The sequence below is a fragment of the Amblyomma americanum genome, chromosome 2 (assembly GCF_052857255.1).
Source record: "Amblyomma americanum isolate KBUSLIRL-KWMA chromosome 2, ASM5285725v1, whole genome shotgun sequence".
Taxonomy (NCBI): Eukaryota; Metazoa; Arthropoda; class Arachnida; order Ixodida; family Ixodidae; genus Amblyomma; species Amblyomma americanum.
Genome location: NC_135498.1, coordinates 81825405 through 81849781, shown reverse-complemented (window position 1 = coordinate 81849781; position 24377 = coordinate 81825405). Strand labels below are relative to the sequence as shown.

The 24377-nt window shown below is 46.3% G+C and overlaps 2 protein-coding genes across 2 annotated transcripts; both read right to left on the bottom strand.

Annotated features, from left to right (window-relative positions):
- Window positions 1-1563: 1563 nt before the first annotated feature.
- LOC144118731 (uncharacterized) lies at window positions 1564-12798 on the bottom strand. Its single transcript, XM_077651575.1, has 8 exons — window positions 12685-12798; window positions 11779-12013; window positions 9659-9827; window positions 8367-8506; window positions 7270-7402; window positions 5690-5857; window positions 3033-3161; window positions 1564-2028 (listed from the first exon to the last, which is right to left on the bottom strand). The coding sequence occupies exons 2-8, from the start codon at window positions 11991-11993 to the stop codon at window positions 1834-1836; spliced, it is 1149 nt and encodes a 382-aa protein (XP_077507701.1). The 5' UTR covers window positions 11994-12013; window positions 12685-12798; the 3' UTR covers window positions 1564-1833.
- A 2144-nt stretch (window positions 12799-14942) lies between these two features.
- On the bottom strand, window positions 14943-21830 carry LOC144119825 (uncharacterized). The gene is made up of 4 exons (XM_077652355.1): window positions 21790-21830; window positions 18916-19017; window positions 15966-16019; window positions 14943-15051 (listed from the first exon to the last, which is right to left on the bottom strand). The coding sequence occupies exons 1-4, from the start codon at window positions 21828-21830 to the stop codon at window positions 14943-14945; spliced, it is 306 nt and encodes a 101-aa protein (XP_077508481.1).
- Window positions 21831-24377: the final 2547 nt, after the last annotated feature.

Here is a 24377-nt window from a genome sequence, read left to right as displayed (position 1 = left end):
CTGTCTATAGACTGTCTAAATAAATTTTTTTTAAGGGCAGTGTACATTGCGCGCTCGAAGATACTGACTGCTCATCAGTTTCACGGGGCAAGCAATACCGATCAGTACTCACAAGAACACTTCATGCTACAGTGACGCGTAGCTTTATTTCTCCCAGACAGCGATGAAGCGTGACAGTGAAGAACGGCAATGAAAATTGGTATTCTCTGCGCAGTACTCAAGCGGTCGCCACAAACGTAGATCAGCCCATGTGCTCGTCCTTTGATTCCCGGCTCCCGCGACAATCCTCACCATGCTGGTGACAGCCGATGACCATTCTCGCACAGTCCGCAGGCCGAGCACAAATCACGCACAAAGGACAGTGGAGGCTTGCAGCGAGTGGATAAACGTGGAATGTCCGTTGGAGCATCGCACGTAGCAGGTGTGCCCAAAAACTCTGGGCGATTGAGTGCGGCATTCGCCTAACGTCGCTTGCTGTTACATTTGGTGCGTATCAGCCCCAACCATCAACACTGTTCGCAGCAGAACAATATAATCGGCCGCAAAAACTGAAGACAATAACAAGGATCCTTTCACCGGATAAAAAATATGAACAAAAAGTTGTGCGATATAATGATGTTAGAAAGTGAGCGACAGCTAACCTGCATGCTCTGTCAACCACCAATGACAGGGAAAAAAATGCGGACTTGTTCGCAGCTCAGACAGGCCGTACAGTAGCGACAGCAAACTGTATATACGCAAACAACGATACAGGGACCCGCTGCACATCTCCTAAGGTACATCACATACAAATTAAGGTAGGCTTACTGCATTATACACTCAGTATCCACGCTATGTCGTATCACGTATAACCTGCCGTTGTGGTCAGCAGGCAGCAAGTAAGATGATAGAGAGTAAACACGAGTCCACACTTTCCTGGCACGAAAAGCATCTAACGCGGGAATACCACCACCAAGTGAATGCGCGCATTTTTTCATGTTCATGACAAGCAGCCGTCAAAATTGTAAATAGAAACACCGTTTGGCGAGACAGTCTGCTCTCGGCGTCGCAATCAAGCAAGCAGCGTTCTTACTGAAAGAGCGCAGCAGGATATGTGGTGTACCTCAATAGAACACATGCTTGAATACAAGATACAGGGTGTACCTCAGTGCGGCACATTGTCCACTTCAGCGTAGATGACCTATGAGCCTCTCACATGTGATGTGTACATTTAATCAACGTGGTGAGTCCGATCTGACCCGTGTAGACCGAATATCCCCCGGGGCGGAAGCATTTCTACTTACACTCATTTCCTGAAATTACATGCAGCTGAGGGACACTTTAAATTTAGACTTATAGCAGGGCCGTAACGTGGGCATCAAACACGTCCTCTACAATCCAGACGCATAGCAGAACAGATATATTGCGGCACAATGACGCGCCGCAAATACTCCAGCGTGCACTAGAAGTTTCGTGTTCCAAACTAGCAGCATCGAAGACAGCAACGTGCATTGGACACGAGCTCCTATCACAGAATAATATAACACGCCGGAGATAGCTGTCACAAAAAAATACATGCATAAAACGAATGCCGCGAAATCATCGACACACTTGAAGCCAAAAAAAAAAAAACATACTCCTGGAGCACTTCATACGTCAAATACGCAGCAGAAAGTTTTCTAATAAACGATTAATATTCGCACTATTAATAACACGGCAGAAAGTTCTCAATTGCGTCAATAGGTTACGTCTTCGAACGAACGCCGGACCGTCACGTATTCACTGGGACGCCATCCGTGCGGTCACCAGCGTAAAACGAGACGTCAGGCGGGACGGCCTCTCCGGCGGGCTCCGTCACGGACAGCCTGGATCGCTCTGGATAAATGTGTGTGTCAGGTGCTCGCTGTAGTCGTAGATGCGGCGGATCCTGTTAGCACCGGCGACGATTTGAGAGTCGGTGCTGCTGCACGCATTCCGCCAGTCCTCGCACTCGATGTCGAACAGCGCAAGGCTCACATTGGCCCCGTAACGGCGCCTGACTTCGCACAACTGGGAGGAATGTGCAAGAAAAGGGTGTTAGGGGATGAACTGGTTTGCACCCAACTATGTATTGATCACCAGCACAGTTACGTACAGTGCGCGGCATTAGCCTTTCGCACTGACCTCCAATTAGCTCTGTTTTGCGGTAGCTGCTGTCTCCCTATTGTCCCTGAAAACTTCCTACGCTCATTCACCCAAATCGCCTTCCACTGTTCCTTTTGTCTCGTCTTCAAATCCATTCCGTTGGCCTAACGGCCCTTTGGATATTTGCTCTCCGCAGTATATACATAGAGCGACGATGCACGCTCTTCCACCGGTAGAGTGTTCATCTTTGCGTTGCTAGGAGGGAGGAAGTGTATGCCTGCGCACGCGGGGCCTTTTGACCTCCCCAAGGGACTCAAGCTATAAGGGACGCCGTAGTGGAGGGCTCCGGAATAGTTTACACCACCTTGAGTTCTTTAACGTGTGCTAACATCGCACAGCACACGAGAGTTTTTCCTACTTCGCCTCCATCGAACTACGGCCGCCGTGGCCGGGTTCAAGACTGCGACCATAGGGTCAGCAGCCGAACGCTAAAGCCAAAGAGCCACTACGGCGAGTAGCTACACAGAAATGTTTCTGTGCCGCACCGGCTTCGCAACATTCCTCGGAGGAAATACACCAGAGCCAAAATACAGCGAAGCAAAAAAAAAAACCAAAAGAGGACAACAATTGAAACTGAAAAGATGCGCGGATATGTGTTAGCACTCCATTCATATATTCCTATCTGATAGAGATGGCGTTTCTACGAAAACGATCCTGCTGCCGCTTGTGATGACATGTCATGTTCTGCTGTCATGTTTGCTGTTCGTGTCTGTCACCCTGTCTTTCGTCTTCTGCTTGCACTACAGTCATGTTCTTATTCTCTGCACGGCGTCCAGTCCTGCTGGGAAACTAGACTGTGTTCTATTTTCTCATCGGCAATATGGTAGCGGCGGAGTTAAAGAGAGACGGTGTATAATTAAGCACCTCACTTTCAGCGTAGCGGTGTAGATGACTTCGAAGACTGAGAGGTACTCGGTGAAGTTGGGCGGAACGGCGTATGCAGTCTCCTGTGCCATGATTGAGAAATTCAGGTACAACTTCATGGGGTCGTTGCAGTACTGGAAAAAAGTAAAAAATACAAAAGCCTAATTGTTAATTATGTTGATTATATTACAACAAAAGTATCCAGATCTGTTAGAATTTTGGCAACATTCCATCCCTTCCTACTACAAGCCGCGAAACTACATAATATAATGCATTAATTGTTGCTCATATTAACTATTGCTTTATTATATGGGGAACAATAACCATAACTAATCTAAATCGCATATATATATATATATATATATATATATATATATATATATATATATATATATATATATATATATATATATATATATATATATATATATATATATATATATGTTACGAACGTAGGTTGCGTTGGCTCCGCAGAATACAGATTTAAGAGAAGTGGGCACTTCTACAAAGACACTTTTATTTTAAAACGTCCATCTGACGCGAGACCACTACAGTCCTGAAGAAGACCGCACCGCGGTCGAAACGTTGATAAATAAAAGTGTCTTTGTAGAAGTGCCCACTTCTCTTAAATCTATATATATATATATATATATATATATATATATATATATATATATATATATATATATATATATATATATATATATATATATATATATATATATATATATATATATATATATATATATATATATATATATATATATACACTACAAGTCCATTCGTCATATTCTAGGGGCTGATCACAAGTTGACGCTGGCGAAAATATGCAAAAAGACACGAACAACTCCGCAGTAATTAGCAAGAGCTTAATGCAATAGCCCAATTAAACAAGTTAACAAGCCTTCGTGACGCGTTTTTTATACCTTGGAACATTCCTTTTTCAAGAACAAAGCTAGGTTATCAAATGTTACGTCATTCCCTTCCAACATTACTAATAAATCTTCACCGCAATCGAATTTATATTAACCGCACTAACATCTCCGAGCTTGAGGCTTTCCTTGGGAAGCACGGACCAGGCCACCAAATTTATGATCACTGTCCAAACGCTACTATTTCGTTTAGCTTGAGATGATTAAACTCAGCATCTTGTGCATGGGCTTTGCTGTAAAAAGAAATGCTTTGGCTGCACTGTATTTGTTTACTTGAATATTGTAGTAGAATTGTATAATTAATTAAAAATGACATAAACTTCTTTTACTTGGTTTTAGTCTATGCAATTTATACTTTTCGCTGTTTTCTGTAAAATACAAATGCGCATATTGCTAGAACAGAATTCTGCCGTGACTGTGTGCCATTAAAAGCGGGGCTCCAACGCATCAAGTGAACTTGCTTCAATTTTTGTTTGAGCTACCTCAGTTGTTTTGACGGAAATAAACTGAATTTGAATTTGAAACAATCACGTGCACCGAAGATGCACGGCCACCAGAATATCGAAACACCACACTCAACTGCTGTCTTAATTATCTACCAGTCGTATTTATAAAGGCGACGGATTTGATGAGAGAGCTTATGTCGGACATAAAGATTCCATTGTTTTCTCTAAGGGTAGATGACCTGTTTCTAAAAAAAATACGATTCAAATAGGCACATTATGTCTCATCTAGATTCAAACACAGCGCATTTTAGCAGGGTCATAGATAGGTGTGTAGAAGAATTGTATTCGTTTGTCCAAGGCGGTTCGTAATTTGAGCTGCACGTGAACAGTTCTAGTGTTCTACGTGGCGGCTTGTTATTTTATTGCCCAAAAGGTATACATCTCAGTACTAGCACGATAGGACCCATGTCTTATACAAGCTACAAAAATTGAATAAAATTGTTTATTGTATGGGCAATAGATGGTACTGCTCGTGGGGAAAGACAAGAGGAGGTAGTCTCCTGACGAAGCCCTGGCCCCACTGGGCGCAACAGCAGCGGTTACAAAATAGACGTAGACAGCGCGTATACAACTAGGTACAATAATCATCAGCGTACAAATATACACATCGCACTTTGTGCACAAAGAAAGAAATCAGAACACAGTGACATTGAAATTGCATATATTGCTTAGTCATCATCATCATCAGCCTGATTACGCCCACTGCGGGACAAAGGCATCTCCATTCTCTCCAATTAACCCTGTCCTGTGCCAGCTGCGTCCACCCCCTCTCCGTAAACTTCTTAATCTCAACCGCCTACCTAACCTTCTGCCGTCCCCTGCTACGCTTGCCTTCTCTTGGAATCCACTCCGTACACTCTTAAGGACCATCGGTTATCTTGCCTTCGCATTACATGCCCTGCCCAAGCCCATTTCTTTCCCTTGATTTCGAATAGGGTGTCATTAACCCAAGTTTGTACCCTCACCCACTCCGCCCGCTTCCGGTCCCTTCATCATCATCTGCATGTTATATTAAGTAAAAAGAGAATGCACTTCGTACACAAATAAAGAAATCGGAACACAGTAAATGTATATCCTATCCGTCTAATTGTATATCCTTCAGAAAACGCAGGCTACATTGTGGCAAGTACCGACATGGAAGAGTCTGCGTCAAAGCCAGCAGTGACAAGTAGAGACATATGTACACGAGAATACGATGAAGACATAAATATGCAGTTTCCTCACTGTGTCCGAGGTGCCCGGAGGCGTGCCGGCGTTCACACAGGTATCCCCGAACTGGGCGGTCGCTTGAGTGGAGGTCATGTAGACACGCGTGCACAGAGTCAACGACATGGCCACCGACGGGTAGATGTTCCACGAGGTGCTGTTCTGCACCCAGTCCAGCGCCTGGAACTTACGAGCGACTGCTGTCAAAGCGACGAAGAGTGCAGCAATACGCACGGTTCTACTGATCGGCTACTCATTCTCTTCTAGAATTATAATATTCCTCTTCTAGAGTTCATATCTTACATGTCACCGTTGTGTTGATGCCCTCCAAGACACCCCCAAACGCTGTAAGGGTGTCTGGGAGTGCACATACAAGCGCGCGAAGGTGACTGGCGTGGCCTCTCGTATTTTCCGTTTCTCCAAAGTTAGTTGGCACGACTAACTGCCTCACATCTTGAATGTTGGCTTCAGAAAGAACTTCCAATGCGAAAGTTGTAGATCGTGTTAAAAAAGAGCAGAGCGGAACGTTGACATCAACCGTATCATTTACGTACTACCGCGATCAAAAGTTTACAAGACGCGAGTATGCGGAAAAAATTTAGTTCTGTGCAGCCACTTAATCCACTCGCCTAAATTGTGTCAAGGTGTGAGGGGACGAGCAAGCTCTATCCGCTGGTATACCAACACTACGCCACTGGTCACCGAGGCAGAGCCACAGTATACTTTTTCCCGGGAGCATGCGTCCCGTTCTATTTTGCTCGCGATAGTACATGAGATGCGCACACTCCCTCTAATCTTCTTCCTGTGTTCTACTAACCTGCTGCTAATCCTCTTTTAATCTTCTACTAATCGTCTCGAATCATACATTTTACTAATCGATCGAATATTCCAAATCACCGAAGGTTCGCACGGGCGTAGTAGGAGCGCGTCTTTTACATTTTCTTATCATTTTTCAGCTCTGCATTCTGAGGTTCAGTAGCCAAGAATTACTGGAGGTTCCTAACTTTAACGCAACCTTTTCTAGCCGCCGCAGCGGCTCAGTGGCTGGGGCGCTCGGCTGCTGACCCGAAAGACGCGGGTTCGATCCCGGCCGCGGTGGTCGAATTTTTATGGGGGCGAAATACTAGAGGCCTGTGTACTGTGCGATGTAAGTGCACGTTGAAGAACCCCAGGTGGTCGAAATTTCCGCAGCCCTTCTCTTCGGCGTCCCTCATAGCCTGAGTTGCTTTGGGAGGTTAAACCCCATAAACCTAAACCCAAAACATCCATTTTCTTGGCTGAGATTACAGGTTCAAGAAATTCACAGGGAAACATGGCTACATTACGTGCTGAAAATGCGATAGCATAACTTGTTGATGCCTCTACAGAAAGTGGCTTCACTTCCGTCCTGGTGACATTACTTCCCTCCAGCCAATGGAAATTATTCGGCCTCGTGACCTCCCTTTCCTTCACCCAATCAGCGAATTTTATGACCTACAATACATATCTTGCCCGATGAGGCTTCTAATGGTATTACAGAAACGCGCCGTTAAAATAAGTGGAGTCAACGTCAGCGCTGTAGCGACGGCAGCCCACACATCACGGGCAGCGTTGCTCACTATGCTAACGGTGTTGTTGTTGTTGGTGCTATTCCGAGGCGACGCTCCGGTGATGATGCACTCCGGGTAGCCGGCGGCAAACTCGTCCTCCGTGAAGTGCGTCCAGGGGATGAGGCCTTCCACCGGAAACCGCCTGGGTAACAGTGAGCGAAAGGGCCACGAAGAACGCCAGATTTGGTGCGGATGACGGCAAAAGTTCTCGGGTGACCACTTCTTTGGAGCGTGAACTTGAGCTAGTTTGTTTGTTTACGGAAGTTGGCGAAAAAATATTTAGGAGCGATCAATGTGTGAAGCGAAGAAAACGAGATGGCATTTGGCATTTCTTTCACTCGCCAGTCTATTCCAATTCTGAGCCTGTGCCAATTCTTTTTCCAGTGTCTTTCCCTCACCAATCTATTTTGATTGTATTTCAATTCTAATTCTATTCTGATAACATATCCTTGTTGCGTTTCTAATCGTAATCAATTCTTTTATTTATTTTTCTGAGTCTTTCTTTGTTATTAACAGAGCATCGTTCAGCTATGATGCCGAAATATGAGGAACCTTGAGTACCTTTTTAAGGAACGACGGTGTGTGGCGTCATGTTACAATGAAAAATCGAAGAAATGAGTGCCTGGAATCGAAATAAAATCTTTACATTCCACAGGTCGATCTGTCCAGCCACCACTTGAAGCACGAGTGCAGCCGTATCTCAATGCACACGCCCAACCGCAACTGTATTTACCAAATTCGAAATGACGCTGCATAATTTAACAATCTGTTCTAGGATGAATTTGGTTGTCCTTAACGAAAAGGCGACATCATAAATGCACTGTGAATTCCGAAATTTGGTTTGAAAATTTTGTTTAAATATTTTCTTATGGGCACTAAGCCTAATTCTTCCCACCATGAGAGTCCGGCAGCCGCAAACGCCCCCTGTGTTTGTAAAAATGGTCTTGGTCAGTAGATGAGCGTACAACACCACCACATGGGTAACCCGAATGTGTGAAGCCAACTGCGACAAAAAGCGGCTGTTCCGAGTAGGTTCTAAGTGGTTGAAGCTCAGATGCAGCATCAAGAATGTCATCAAAAAAGTGGATGAAACCTTTTATACTCACTCGAGGTGTTGGCTGACGTTTCCGAGGAACAGCGCCTCGTTGGCCGGCCAGATCCGGACGCCCAGGATTATGAAGCCGCCACTGGGTGCGCGAGCACTGGGATGGGTGCCGTTCAAATCCCGCTGCCTGTCTCTCAGCACCTGCATACGGGAGTGCAGTTGTGGTCTTCAACGGGGACGACTTTTCGCTTGTGGTGCGTAGAAGTGATTGTGACGCCATCCACTGCGCATAAAGCACTAGTGATCCCCGTATTTGCGTAGCCCAACATTACTTGCGGACGAGACACCACGTTCTTTGGCCACTGAATGTCTCATGTCACAGGACAGACAAGATTTCCTGAAGAGGAATCCATTCCTAATGCGAGAATGATGTGCCGGGATAATGCGACGTTCATGATAGTCTGTTACTAAAGGCAACCATGCAGCAAACACTGTGATACCTCCCTAACACAGTTGCAGCTATTGCAGTTAAAAGCAATCTGCGGCGCAGCGGTGCAGCAAGTAACGTGCAATGCCTTCCGCAGACTAGTGCACCTCGACGCACACTCCCGCAGCAAAGATTATCACTTGTCAGATCAACAAAAATTCGCTTTCGAAAAGGCACTGCCACGCACCGAAAGAAATACAACTCGGGTGAGAGCAACTAGCATGTCATTAGAATTGCGAATGTGACCAAACAGAACAACAGCCTGCTGGCCGACTACAATGTTGAGAATCTCCGCGAAGTTGCGACGTTAACGTTCCCGCTTATATCAGCCATGACGCCATCACAAGCAAACGAGGAATAAAACTCAGCAATACAGGGTCCTTCACTCTTAAGACCACGCCCTCACCCCTGGGTTAATTAGCAGGCGCCTTACGGCCTCGGCCAATTGCTTCTTACAGGAACGTTTAGGTGGATGCGGCGATCTTTACTCCGCCTATCCATGTTCCCACTTGCGAGCCCTAGCTGCTCGTTTACCCGCCCCGTCTTTCGCCCGAATTTCTGCACGGCGTTGGTCCTCCGTGCAACTAACGCCAAGTTGATCCGCGCATGGCGACTACGGGGCTGGCTGCAACACGAAAGCGCTCCCCGCTTGGCGCCCTCTATGTCCCGGCTGACTAACTGCTCCTCGGCTTCCGATATCACTTATGGTCAGCTTACGCTATGCGCCCTCCTCTCCTACCCGCACTTTCTGCGCTCTGTCGGGCACATGGGCGGACGCTTGATGTTGACAGCACCGACTACTACGCATAAACCGGGAACCTTCGCTTCAGGAGGTAGCACTCGAGAAGTGTCGCGGCCGTACCTACCCTGAGCAGGTTGAAAACCGCGCTGACTTCGTTTTGGATGGACCGATTTTGCCACGGCTTGACTTCCAGGTCGAGGACAGCGTGGTGGAATATGTTCCTCGACCAGTAGTTCTGCAGCTTGTTTTGCCCCGACGAACCCCTCAAGTGCGCCATCACGTCGGCGATTCTTCTGCAACAACGGTAAACCGCATGGGAAGCCCAGAGGTCACTGAGCATGACGATAACCACTTTGAAGACTGAACATCTACCAACGAAAAATAACATGGCTTCACTAAGCAGGAAACTCGGTATGGATTAAGACGCACGCTAATATAAGTTACCCTTGTTGGCAAGTTCCCTTGAGCTGTGCGCACTCAATAATGGAATAACTACTTGCGGCGTTGAAACTACGGAATTACGGATGCTTTCTGTAAGTTTTCTTGCGATATCCATATGCTTTACGTGTCGTTTCATCATGGTTTTCATTGGATGTATGTACATGACGCCGTGAAATGACCCAATGTGGAATGGCCTTTCCGTACGTCGACTCGGTATTGTCTATATAGATTTTACATGCTTCCTATGAGGAAAACTCGAAATTTACGGATTCCATATGAAATTACACGTAAGCCATGCATTAAGCATATAGCATTACGGGAATAGTAAATCTGGTCGTTTCAACGGGGTCAAGAAAGAAGCTGTTCGTGACAGTAGTTCAACTTTTCGACCAATGGACTTGACAGAGGTGATCATCCTCGCCACTGGCTTTGCTCTAAGAGAGTAAGGGAGCCCCGACCCTCATTTTGGATGGGACAAATCCGAAGAGGTGAATGTTCTGTTCTCTTAAGGTGCGTAGGGCTTGTAAAATCACTATTTGGGTAGTGGACCCCAATATGCCACGATATCCCAGATGAATCAGTTCAATATTTAAAAAAAACCTGCACGCGGAAGCTCCAAAATAGGGCACAGCTTTTCTCCAGTATATTTTTGTGAATTGGGCGAACGTAGACTGTTTAAGTTCCAGCTTTTTTACAAGATCCATCTTGTTTACTCCAGCCTAACTTAAAACACTGAAACCCAAACCGTTTCATCCTAATTCCTGCCTGCCAAGCTGAACATTTTTTTTTACTTATTTCATGAATATTCTTGTGCCCGGCAAAGATTTCATTGTCACGGCTGGCCCAAAGTGTTTCCCACGGAGTTACAATAAAGAACCTCTCGCAAGGCGGATCCACTCCAATTACACGCTTCGCGGGTTTATGGCTGTCTACGCGATCTCGGACAGAAAAAACCTCAGCAGTGAGGGGCGGCTGTACAATAACATTGTTTACGTCGTACATTCGCACTTATCTGTTTCTTTCGCGCCACGACCAGGGCTCGACACCAAAGCGTACGGGTAGTCTTCCCAACGATGGCGATCGGCGCCGTAGCCTTTTCCGAGCTTCTCGGCTGCCACCTCCAAAGAACCGCCAGCGCCAAGCTGACCTCCTAACCTGGGCTCCCCTTCCAACCCTCTCCCAAAGATACGTCACGCGACGTTATGGCAATAGGTACAATGCGTGAAGACCAGAGGAACTTTGCTTCTATTTATGAACAGCATCAGCAACATGTATCAGCTCTCTCTTCTTGAGAACCCGCAAGATGCAACACATTGTGCCTACAGTGTATCGTCTTCGTGCACTTTTGCATCTCAGTTTACTCCGGCCCTACACTGAGCCGGAGGCGCCTTTGCCGCTAACCCAGTCCCAACAGCATCGTTATCTACGGTCCTGTTAACAGGCTCGCACAGGAACCACACAACAAATATTTTATGGCAGAGAGAAGGCAGTATTCGGGGGGAAGCCTCAGTCCGCTACCAGTTTGCCAGCGGATTCGGGCTGCCCATCAATCCTTGTTCATTTTGTGATGTTATTAATAGTGTTCTTGAAATAAATTTTAACTCTGTGTCAGTCATCTGGCAACGTATGCAAAGTGCGGGACCACCTGCGATTCCGGTTCAACATCACAACTCTACCAGGCCGCAGTTAAAGAACACATGTTGGGGAAAAAGCATATTCCAGTTTTAATACTTGACCCTCGGTGAGGATGATTACACCAAATCTATTTTTCGCCGCAAGCGCATGGAGGAGCAGAAATCTTACCCATGCGGGAAGCTGATGGCGAAGTTTGTGCGGGGGAAGCGAGGGACCATGGCGAGCATCTTCTGGACGTCTGCATGGCTGTCGTCCAGCAAGGTGTCCTGTCCTGCCCGGGTGTACAGCGGAATGAAGGCGAAGTCGCACGCCCGTGCCAGGTCTATCGCGTCGTAGTCCTGCTGGAAGGTGCCGAACACGCACCACACCTGTCTCCTCCCCATGGGTCCTGGCGCCAGTGTCGCTACAAGCGGTGAGGGGAAAGCAAGCAGCCGTGGTCAGATGTGGTCCTTTGCGATGCCTGGTGGTTTTTAGTCTTAGAGCTCTAACTGCTTGCATTGGCAGTCAAGATAGAATCAACCATTGCTGACTGCAGCATTGCGTCCGCCTGCCCTGCTCCTGTGTTTGCGCCTTGCCTCACCACGTTATGTAGCATGTCGCATATGGTTCAATGCGTGACACCAATATAGGTGGCGGCAGTCATCGTTTACGCGTTAAACTACTTCACTGCTCTCCCCTAGTAATCGATCTATTCAGCCTTCCTAGTGTCCGCAAATAGTCTGTCCTTCTGCTTGTTTTATGCCGATTAACTGCGCATAGCTATATTAAACCCGAACAGTCAAAATTTGTTCAGTACAATTCCCTGTTACAAGAAATAAAGTCCCAGACTGAACAAGGATATCGTCTTTAGTTACCTTGTTTTCCATGCATATAAAGAAAATACTGCGAAAGAGAGTAAACCTATAGTGAGAGTTGTCGCCCAACCCAGAGAGCCAAGTTCTACATTCAGAAAACTAAGTGATTTCAGTGAAATTATCAAGCGCTATTAGTCACATTGCACTATCTCACAGAAGCTCTTCTGAACATAAGGACTGATCACTCGAGCGTTGACACAAATAACAACGTTATACATACTTGTACTGGTGGTGCTCGTCGTAGTAGTTGTAGTTGTGGTGGTAGTAGTGGTGCTGGTAGTTGTGGTTGTAGTTGTAGTTGTGGTAGTCGTAGTGGTGGTGGTAGTTGTGGTGGTAGTTGTGGTGGTTGTGGTAGTTGTGGTGGTAGTCGTGGTGGTAGTCGTGGTGGTAGTGGTTGTGGTAGTCGTAGTGGTTGTAGTGGTTGTAGTGGTTGTGGTAGTTGTAGTCGTGGTGGTGGTAGTTGTGGTCGTAGTTGTAGTGGTGGTGGTAGTTGTGGTGGTGGTAGTTGTGGTGGTGGTAGTTGTGGTTGTAGTTGTAGTGGTTGTGGTAGTTGTGGTGGTTGTGGTAGTTGTGGTGGTTGTGGTAGTTGTAGTGGTTGTGGTAGTTGGCGTCGTTGTAGGCGTGGTAGGCTCTGGAGGAACTGCGAAAGCAAACAGACAATACTTAGGGCACAATAATAAATGAGGCGACGCTTACTGTGTGGCCAGATACCGAACGCTCAGCTATCTCGACGCTATAGGCCTCACTGGCTCATGTGCTTTTTGCACAATAGAAACGCAGAGCTAAATAAATATTTATACAAACGCATGTTAAAGTGTGCAAAGTATATTCGAGTCAGGCAAGGAAGTCGCCAAAGTGAACAGCTCACTACGTGCACGATTACGAGCACCTCTTCCGCCCTAATGGGTACATTCTCACTGTTAACCGCATTTCCAGGCTCCGTGGCCGACGCCCGGTGCTGAAACATTGGGTGCAGCGGATCACGTTTTCGTTTTAAAACTTTCGTCTGAGTCTCTCCTGTGGCATTCTGAAAGTGCTGAGCTGTCACAGGGTTATACACATATACACAGGGCCTCGTCTAGCGCGCATTATTAGGTTGGAAGACTTGTACAGGCTGACTGATCCAAAGTGAAATAATGGAAACACCCCCATCAACAAGGCGGATAATTTACTAGATTTTTTATTTAGTTTGAGTTTTATGTATTTAGTGCTGACCTCGGTAGTGAAATTATCCCCTTTTCTTTAACTTTTTAAACCTGCGGAGTTGCGAAGAGGGATACCGCCGTCTGAAGACCGAACCATTCAAGGCAAAATAACTACAACGCATACGTTTCATTCCATCTGAAGACGTAATTTGAAAGCGCAAGCGTCTACCATTCTGAGCAGTGAAAAATTGAAAGACAGTGTTGTGGAAAAATTGAAGTTAATGGTCCATTTTTCTGATATGTAGCAAAATCTTTCGTATAAAGTGTTTCCATCGACCACATCGAACAGTTAAGACTGCCATAGAAAATCAACGTGGTATGCTTTTCACGATAGTGCCGCGAATCTTTGCAGTGTTTGTTCCTTCTTCAAATCTGCCGCCACGCCACTTTATCGCTTTGTTTGCGACGCAAGACGCTCCTAGATTTATCGCAATTGATCGCAGCCAGGCAGAGCTTATTCTACGTTGTTCCAGAATGTTCCAGTAACTTTGCACGCTTTATCTCGAAAGTTCGCTATCAGCTTTAAATTGAGCACGGCCGACAGCGGCGAGCATTCTGTTCGACGACCGCCGAGTACACTTGTTGCTATGCCGCCGCCGAATGATTCAGTCCATTGTTGGCGCAAGTCAGCCCAAATAAAGAGTTTTGTTTAGACACAATTTTCGCAGCCTTTCTGCTCTCTGGATCCGAGTGCAGTCACCACTTCGTGACAATAGCAAAAACGTGAATAGAAAATAAAATACGAGACGGCCGTCGGGTGGTCTGTGAATATGTCAATAGTTATAGTGAAATGTTACTCTCTGAAAAAAATTGTGTTTATAAACGGTTTCTCGCTCAAAAATGCCTTTGTCCAGAATTGCTGAGTACGACCCGCCCACTGTGCGGACACTGCTAGAAAATACAGATGATGATACTTATACAGATACGGACCTCTATTCAGGGCTTTGCGTGAGGCCAAGCTTTTCTTCTCTCTAATAATGCAGTAATAGAGTGAGTTAACGTTATGCGTCAGGAAAGCTAAGTGATAAGTTCATTTCTTCTTCTCGGGGAAAAACCTGGATTTGCGACCGATTCCCGGAACGTGGATATAGTGGCTCGGCCAGGCCGGAGCGGTGGTGTTAGTGTAGACAGCGGTGGCGCAGCAAACAAACGTATTATTATGACAACTATATGCAATGACCACGAAACCGTTGCAATATACGGCCCGAGGATGGCGAAGAACTCCTTAAATATTTCATCTGAGTTTCGATGCGGGTTTCTGCGCACAAGACAGCTAGCCTTCTCCGCGCTTGCCTGTCATGAGGATGAGGACCAGGTAGCACAGCACAGCCAGCAGCGCGATGAGGAAAGAGAAGAGGAGCAGCATGATGCACCTGTTCTCCCTAGGAGGGCAGAATGAGGACAGTTTAGCAACAATAGTAATGTTGGTCAGATTGAGGTTGACCAGCACTTGTATGGCACCGCGTTCTAACGAACGAGAGGCTGATTTAAGTAAACATTGATCTTCTATAAGACAGAAAATCGAAATAGAGGTACCGCTACAACAGGGTGTCAACGCATATTTTTTTTAGCTGTAGATCAGTAAGGCCCGGCCATACCACTATTCACATCTGAGCGGTGATCACGAAGTCATATTCATTATGACGTCACGAGCTTGCATTGAGCGGCATGAAAAGAAGCAGTGTGGCTAAATCTAAATTTTTCTGCAATAAATACGTCTTTTCCTGCCGAACAAAGATTATCATTGCCACGAAGAACCAAACAAGTTCTACAAAGAACACAATTCCGCGGAGATTTCCTCGGTGTCTACTTGAGTGACCGATTGTAGAATAAAGCAGGTCGGCAGAGCAATAATGAGCCTGTCATTCCCCCTCAATCTAAAATTGCCATGGTTCAGTCAAGAAAAAGCGCTAGGTGGGTGTCCTCCAAGGACCAACACGCTCCAAGCATCTTTGTTTTGCAAACACTGAACTAATGCACTAGTGCGCCTGTATATATGAGTGTCAGTAATGACGGATTTAGCGTAACCCCTCCTTTCAGTGCAGCGCCGCTGCCTCCGCGGCTATTGGAAATCGAAATTCATTAAACGCTGAACATCTTCTAAACGCTCTAATTTCCGCATGATCACTATGTTGATTATGCATGAATTCTTTGTTAGATATACATTTAATATAAAGTTGCTTGGTTATAACATTTTATATATTTTAAACAAAATCAAAATTTCAGCCAACGATACCGTGCGAAAGTATTGCACGAATGGCACAAAGACCGAAAGAGGCAATTGATAGGCACTTACCATGAGCCAGCTGCGACAGAAGCTGCCGATACGGTTGCGTGGGCCGCAACCGGGCTGCAAAACAATAACCGACGTTTATCACTCGAAAACGAAGCAAATGAGCTTGGGTTTCGATTTTATTCATCTTCCTCTGCACGCACCCTCTCCCATTCTGTTTGCTATACTAACTGGTGCACTGCATTATAAAGGATATTCGCTCTACATTAACGCATACGTTTCACACAAAAGTTTTTCTCCAAGTATTTCTTTCTTAAGTGGGCTAAGAAGTTGTCAATAAAAATCAAGAATTTCACCGTCTGAATTTTTTGGCATTTGATTTGTGAAACTGAACGTCAAAATCAGTTTTCATACTTGGCAACCAAATTTCAGTATCCAATGCAACAAATGTCATTTAAATGATACAGCGGTTGCCTTATATGCGGGGCCATGGTTTTTCCCCATCATTTCGAGTAGCAATACCTAATTATGCTTGTAACCTGGCGTTAATCTCGTAGAAAAAGAACGCGAAAGTAATGAGATGTAACGTGCCAATGCCGAAGAAACACGTACAAAACCTCCGGGCTAAGAGCGAGGAAGCTCAGTGCACGAAAGTCTTCTTTCGTCTCATTCGAAACGCGGTCTCCGCGTCCAGGTATGCCTGTTTTCGAAAAGCGGCCGTCAAAACGAGTGCTGGTGGCGCCCCCCCCCCCCCCTCCCTTAAGTGGAAAAAAGCAATTTTCGCTAAAGTGGTTATTAATCAGAAGTCGAATGCCTCATTGTGCTCGAATTTCATGAATTCAGCAATCTAATCTTCTGTTTTTATTGCTTTCGGCGTGAATAACGCATTAGAAGATGAGGCAACGCTATAAAAGTAGCGCTAACAATTCCTCCGAAGAAATGCTCAATTTAGAGATTTTACTTACATTTCCGCTGAAAGAAACAAACTAAACAGTAAGCACTAGTCTAGTAAGAAAATTCTCAGTATTCCTGCAAGAAATCATTTTGGTCATGTATTTGAGGTCGGTATTTTTAGACGGAATAAAAAGGTTTCTGGACCCTCCGCTACACAATGCGGGCCAAAAAAATAGACAGGCGACGTCAGGAATAAACGCCAGTCTACGTTCTTGCCTCCATGAAAAGTCTTACAGTCAGAGGATGCATGTGCGATTAACGGAAGAGCAGTTTGTGACGCGAAGACAGCTCCCAAAGCTTTCGCCAACCATCGGAAAAGCCGAACGGGTTTGCATACTTTTGGCGTAATCAAATCTCAAAAAATCAACTCGATGAAGATTTTTTCTGACCGACATTTTCACTCCCAGTCATCCATTCTTCCCTGGCGAATATCTGTTGCCTGGTGTAGCATTTATAGCCACCACGCATTCCTTGTTGAAAGAAAAGGAACGGGTGAGATGGAAGCTAATGTAAAGGAAAAATTTCTAAAGTATGGCGTGGTATGGCATGGTTTGGTATGGTATGGTATGGTATGGTATGGTATGGTATGGTATGGTATGGTATGGTATGGTATGGTATGGTATGGCATATGTAAACTATCATCATCAGCATCAGCCTCACTGTGTCTACAGCTGTACAAAGGCCTTTCCCAAATCTCTACAACTAACTCAGTCTTGTGCCAGCTATGGCTACCTTATCCCCGCAGACTTCAAACTCTCATCCGTCCACATAACTTTCTTCCATCCCGTTGTGCACTTGCCTCCTCTTAAAATACTATCCGTTATATTCAACGACCACCGCTTATCTTGCCTACGCATTACGTGCCCTGCCCAAGCACAGTTCTTTGATTCCGCATAGGCTGTCATTAACTCTCATTTGTGCCTTGATCCACTCTCCTCTCCCCCTGTGTCTTAACGTTGCATTTACAATTTTTTTATAGCTCCCTGCTCTGTACTTAATTTGAACCTTTTACATTAGCCTCCTCGTTTCCGCCCCGTAGGCGAGTGCAGGTAAGATGCAGCTGTTATGTATTTCCTCTTAAAAAATACAAGTGAAGTGGCATTCGTGATGTGAGAGTTCTGCCAAACGCACCCCAGCCCATTCCTTTTCTTTCGATGATTTTAAGCTCGTGGTTCGGATCTGCATTCACTACCTGCCCTAAGTAGATTTGTTCCCTTACACTACGTGCGCCTGGCTAGTTTTTCTGCATATCACTTGTTAAACCTGCCATTCTTCTTTCCTGTCTAGGCCATTGACTATGCCTTTGCAATTCATCCCCCTGGTTACTTAGCAAGGCAATGTCGTCAGTGAATGGCCGGTTACAAGGTATTCGCCATTAAACTCTTATCCCCAGCGGTTTCCAATCGAGTAAAGGACGTTAACTTCGAGGACAGAAAAGGAAGCCGTGAGCACTGTGGTAAAATCATAATTTTCTGCTGTTCAGTCTTTTTCGAGTTATAGGCCACGCTTCCTTGCAGTGTACGCTCGGCATACTCCCGATGAGAAGGCATATCTCGTGTACTAGTCACCTTCTGTCCCTTAATGACTCATCCTACACTTCCGCTACAAATCCACCTCACAGAACTCTTGCAGATGCTAAAAATTTTCAAGACATTGAGGACATATCTTTTTTTTTGTATGCCGCGATGCCATCTCGATCTTAAAAGCACAAATGTTTTGCACAGCAGATGTCATATCCCAAGGCACAGCCATATACATGGCTAATGACTTATCCCTCAAGGTGCCAACATACAGTCTTAAGCAAAATCGAAAGTGTTAGGTGTGTAGCCGGCTTAGTCCAAACTATGCAGATAATCGTATCTGTTCGCCTATTGGCTGGAGAACAGAGTGTCAGTTTATGTGTAAACGCTGAACGGCAGGGTCAAGCGGTGCTTGAAAAACTGCACACGCTGTTTGCACATTCGCACTGCCATCACCCTTGCCCACTTCCGGAATACAACATTTAGGGCAGCAGACGAAAGACAAAAGCGAAAGCTTGAGTGCTGTAGTCGGGACGCACCTTGCTGCAACGGCTGAAGCGACTGCTGAGGCACTGGAACTTCTGGAAGAATACAACGAATCTATCTCGTAAAAACAACACGATGGTTGCGAGTTTGTAACGCTAATAACACGGCATTAGGTGGCCTATGGTCACGGGGCAATTAACGCATATTAGAATTGATATATTAGACTAATGCTCGATCCACTACGCCACCGCAGAGTTTCGGGACGTGTCCTGTGGGAGGTATTGGGCTGTCATAGGTGGTAGGTGTGTTTTTTCCTCTGGGCGCCCGGCGTTCGGCTTGCGGACGCCAAGAACGGCTCAAACTGAGAAAAAAAAAGCTAGGAACAGTTAACGCTGCGAAAGGCTTCGTCGATTCTTAAACTCCGGAACATGGTACGGGGTAAGCAGAAGCCCTGAATGTGTGATAAAGGGACAATCATAACCACTCCATCCAGCTCATGTTCGCAATAAAAATCTTCTGCTTGGGTCTTTCTGGCTTTTGTTAACGTTTGTTGGCTGCAAAACACTGATTTATAGCCGACATATTTGGATTTAAAATGGACCATTTTTTTTCACTACTGAGTTCAATCTCGACACGACCAGGCCGAAAAGGACTAAGTTATCGCCGTTTGGAATAAAAATAATTGGTTTTTTGGGGAAAGGAAATGGCGCAGTATCTGTCTCATATACCGTTGGACACCTGAAGCGCGCCGTACTGGAAGGGATAAATGAGGGAGTGAAAGAAGAAAGAAATAGGTGCCGTAGTGGAGGGCTCCGGAATAATTTAGACCACCTGGGGATCTTTAACGTGCACTGACATTGCACAGAGCACGGGCGCCTTAGCGTTTTGCCTCCATAAAAACGCAGCCACCATGGTCGGATTCGAACCCGGGAACTCCGGATCAGTAGCCGAGCGCTCTAACCACTGAGCCACCGCGGCGGGTGTTTCTAGACTAAAAAAGCTAATTTCCGAACAAAGGAGCAAGTTTTTTCAATAGAACACGAGTATCGGTCCGTAAAGGCCAATTTCATTTTACCCTTAGCGTAAAATGTATTCTAGAAAATAACTGCTTATTGGGCGTATACAGCCGCAATACTGTTCCTCCAATTCGAGCGGCAAGACTCTTACGAGTGCTACGAGATAAATGAATAGGCATATACGACAGATCTATCCAAATTAATCATGCGCCTTATATGCTGGGTGTAATCTTGGTTTTTTTTTAACTTTACCGTATTACTTTTCAAGTCTCACTTTCCAACTGCGTTCAAAGCGCCCTTGGCAGGCCGCGTGGTTTCCACAGTACTCCTATATTTTTCTTGCGATCAGACGTCGTAGTTGGGGTCGTACTAGGTTAACCCTACCTCTCTCGGAACCTATCTGCGCCATTTCAAAGTTGTGTGACCTATAAATTGCTAGTTCTGCGGCTGCGCTGTCAATAGGATGCACAGCACAGAAACCTCTGAACCGTGATAACCCAATGTCGTGCAGTAAGAATGCAAGGAAAACAGCGAAAATATAGCGAGTACAAAAAATACAGAGGTACACGAAATGGCTGGCGCTCTAGCATTGCTAAGCACGGAATGTTATGCGAAAGCACGTTTTTTTTTTTTCAGGTGGACCCCACCGCCACGTATCTCAAAATGCTAATGAAGCGTCTATGGTCCGAGTGAGCCAGTTAGGAACCTTTCCGTCCCTTAAAATCAACTAAGTCTACAACACTGTCAACGCCAACGCCAATGAACACAATGAACGCCGGCGGCTTAATGCTGAAAAATTGGTTTTTTGGGGAAAGGAAATGGCGCATTATCTGTCTTGCATATAAGCTGACACCTGAACCGCGCCGTAAGAGAAGGGATAAAGGAGGGACAAAGAGAATAAAGAGGTACCGTAGTAGTAGGTGCTGTAGAAATATGTGGCGTGTATTGAAATCGCACAGCACACGGGCGCTTTTTGAATTTCGCCACCATCGAAACGCGGCCGCCGCGGTCGGGTTCGAACCCGGGTACCCAGGATCAGCAGCCGTCCTCTAACCATTGAGCCACCGCGGCGGATGCTTATTGCTAATAATAATAATAATAATAATAATAATAATAATAATAATAATAATAATAATAATAATAATAATAATAATAATAATAATAATATTAATAATAATAATAATAATAATAATAATAATAATAATAATTGCTTTTAAGAAAAGGAAATGGCGCAGTATCTGTCTCATATATCGTTGGACACCTGAACCGCGCCGTAAGGGAAGGGATAAAGGAGGGAGTGAAAGAAGAAAGGAAGAAAGCGTTGCCGTAGTGGAGGGTTCCAGAATAATTTCGACCACCTGGGGATCTTTAACATGCCCTCATATCGCGCAGCACACGGGCGCCTTAGCCTCCATAAAAACGAAGCCGCCGCGGTGGTGCTTATTGCTACAGTTCCGCTTTTCTGCCACAACGTTGTCAGAGCCCACGTATGCAGCGCACATCTTTCACTACCGGCGCGGTGGCTCCGTGATTAGTGCGCTCGGCTACTAATCCGGAGCTCCCGAGTTCGAACCCGGCCGCGGCGGCCGCGTTTTTATCGAGGCGAAACGCAAAATTTGCTGCGGTTTAACTACTGCTGAACCTGGTTACAGAGCGAAAGCTGTAGGGCATCGGGCAAGTAGACGCGGCTTGGCGTCTCTAACGTTAATGTAATGTGTAACGTAAAATTGATGGTTGATCGCGAGAGATTGGCCACCTAATGAACGCTATACGTTTGCTCCTCACCACAGTCCTCTTTCGCGTCGAAGTCAAGCGCACGGCTCCGGCTTATATTCCCCCAGACTGATGTCACAACGGTAGTTTCCATCGCACATCACGCGATTGTCACTTCACTTTTCTACCGCCCTCTACCGGCGAATCGAAAGGCCAAAGGTTATGTGTTGCGACACCATGGTGGATCACATATCGTTAACGCCTACAGCCACACGACCTCTGGCTCACTTGAAGATCAACCTGCAGCGCACGGCGAAATCGGCTTTCCCTAGCGTAGCGAAGCTTTCGCTTCAATAGGCGCCAGTGTGCTGTGCAATGTTAGTGCATGTTAAATACCCTTAAGTGGTCGAAATTATTCCGAAGTCCTCCACTACGGCACCTGTTTCTTCATTCCCCTCTCACTACTACTTTACCAAATTCCTTACGGCGTGGTTCAGGTGTCCACAGAGATGCGAGAAAGATACTGCGCCATTTCCTTCCCTCAAACCCCAATTTTTCCTCCCGCCACATAGCTCAAAGCGCAATGGAGGTGTCCACTGACCCAAGCAGCTAGTTATGCCGATTTCTTTTCCTCAAAATCAACGGTCTAAAACGGGGTCAACGTGGTGGTGGTAGCGGTTTTATTAAAAATAATAGCAAAAGGGAAGGAAAAGATTTTTGCTAGCCCCGGCATCTGCCATCGATACTGAAGCAATTGAGCTGGGGCAGCGGATATAAAGGATAGCAGGCAGAATGGAGATATGAAATGAAAGAGGTGAGGGGACAGGAAGAGTCAACGTCAACTTTCCTTTTCATCCTTCCTTCAGTCGCAACAACACCGATGAGCCTAATGAAGGCCGGCGGCGTATTGCTCCAGTGCCGCGTCTCTGCAACAACGTTGTCAACGCTAACGTATGCAGCGCACACCTGTCAATGCCGCCGCGTAGCTCATCGTCCGATTGAAGTGTCCACTGACGTAGAGAGCCAGCTATGCGCCTTTCGTTTCCTTTCGTGACAATATCAGATGCTTCACTTCCACACTTTGATTTGGCGGGCTGGGAGGCAAATAGTGTTTTCGCACTAAAAACGTTCAAGCTGTTGTCTTATGCTGTTGCGTGCTGTTGTCTTTTGCCGTTTGTCTGACACCGTTGTATGCAGCTACTAAGGAAAACCAAAATCGTTATACAGTATGCAACAGTTTTCTGTCCTTTCTCTGCGCCCTTCCTAGTTGCGCACAGTCAGTTCAAAATGTCCTATTAACGCGGCCTACACTCCACTCTGCTAAAATCTCAGCTTTCTCTCTCACCCCTGAGTGAAGACCCGGAAACACTGGGCGCCAGAGACGACCCTGCAAGCGTAAAGAAGCGAATAGGAATGCGGTTCAAGGCGTTCGTCAGTCACTCCAATGGTCAAGAGGAATAGAGAGCACCAGCGCGCATCGGAAGCATTGCACACCGCAAAGGGATGCACCATATCAACTCACGTGATTCGACGGCCGTCGAGGTAGTGTAGTCGGTCTTCGTCCGAGTGCCGGTAGGTGTGCTTTCGGAAGTGCCGCTCGAGGAGGAGCCACCAGCAGGAGCAGCGACATCGCCTGGCTGGGCTGACAACCGTGCCGGTATGGGAGCAGAAAAAAATATACTTCATCAAACGAACTGGTCACGACCAGAAATGGCTGAATACGGTACAGCTACATAGCCAGAGGCGTCAGTTCCTCAAGATGCAAGTTACCCTTTGGACTCTGGACCGACACTAAAGAGACACCAACAAGACGTAACCTTCCCAATGACAAAGCCTTCACCGCAAGGACTAAGCTGTGTAGTTAGTGCCAGTCTAATCTCGCTTTGACTTAAAGAGTACTCAGTACGATAGCCCGAAGAGAGGCGCCGGTCAGGTTTTTCAGCACGGCCTCCCGCTCGGGGAGCTTAGCAAGCTGGCGAAAATCGAGACGGAGGCTCGCTCACCCATCGGCGCGTAGGAAGGCCAGCGAGACGACGTCAGGTCGCCGCTGCAGCAAACAGCGAAGATGCCCAGGGAAGGGGTCAAGAGGCGAAGCAGAGGAGCGACGGGCAGGATGATGCAGCACAGCAGGGCTTCCAATCTTCTTCTGAGGTCACGAGCGCCACGCAGCCGCGCGTGTCCCTCTTCGTCATCAACAAAGAATTTGCACGTTCGCACGGACGCTCATAGCTAAAGGCTTCATAATGCAAGGCCGTAATGAATTTATGAAGGTAGTAAAGTTAGCAAAGTCCCAACTAAGCTGGTTAGTAATGCAAATTGAAAGCGCGAACGAAACCTGGAAAGAAAAGAGAAACAGCTAAACTTGAGGCAGGGATGTGATGGGCACATTTCATGAAATAGACCGGGCAACAAGAGGCACTTGACGAAGAAAAGGCTGAAGTGTTCGTCGGTTATTGCGAGCAGGTGAGGTTTCGCAGCTACACAATATTTCAGGAATTTGCTGCCTCGGCTCTTACATCGTCTCCCGAATATCAGCATCTTCTGCATCCTTGGAGTAGCAAAGACTGGCGCTCACGCAGACTAGAGGTCTCTTTCACGCGCTTGCGTTGCCGGGTTCCCCTTCTAAATTTCTACCTTCACAGATCTGGCCTGGCAGCTTCCCCACTGTGCCCTTTTTGTGCCGAACCTGAGACAATGGATCACTTCCTGCTGTTCTGCCGCCGCTTTTCTCATTTGAGGAAGCGTCTTTTGCAAATTCCATTTCATCAACTGGGCTTGCCTGTGTC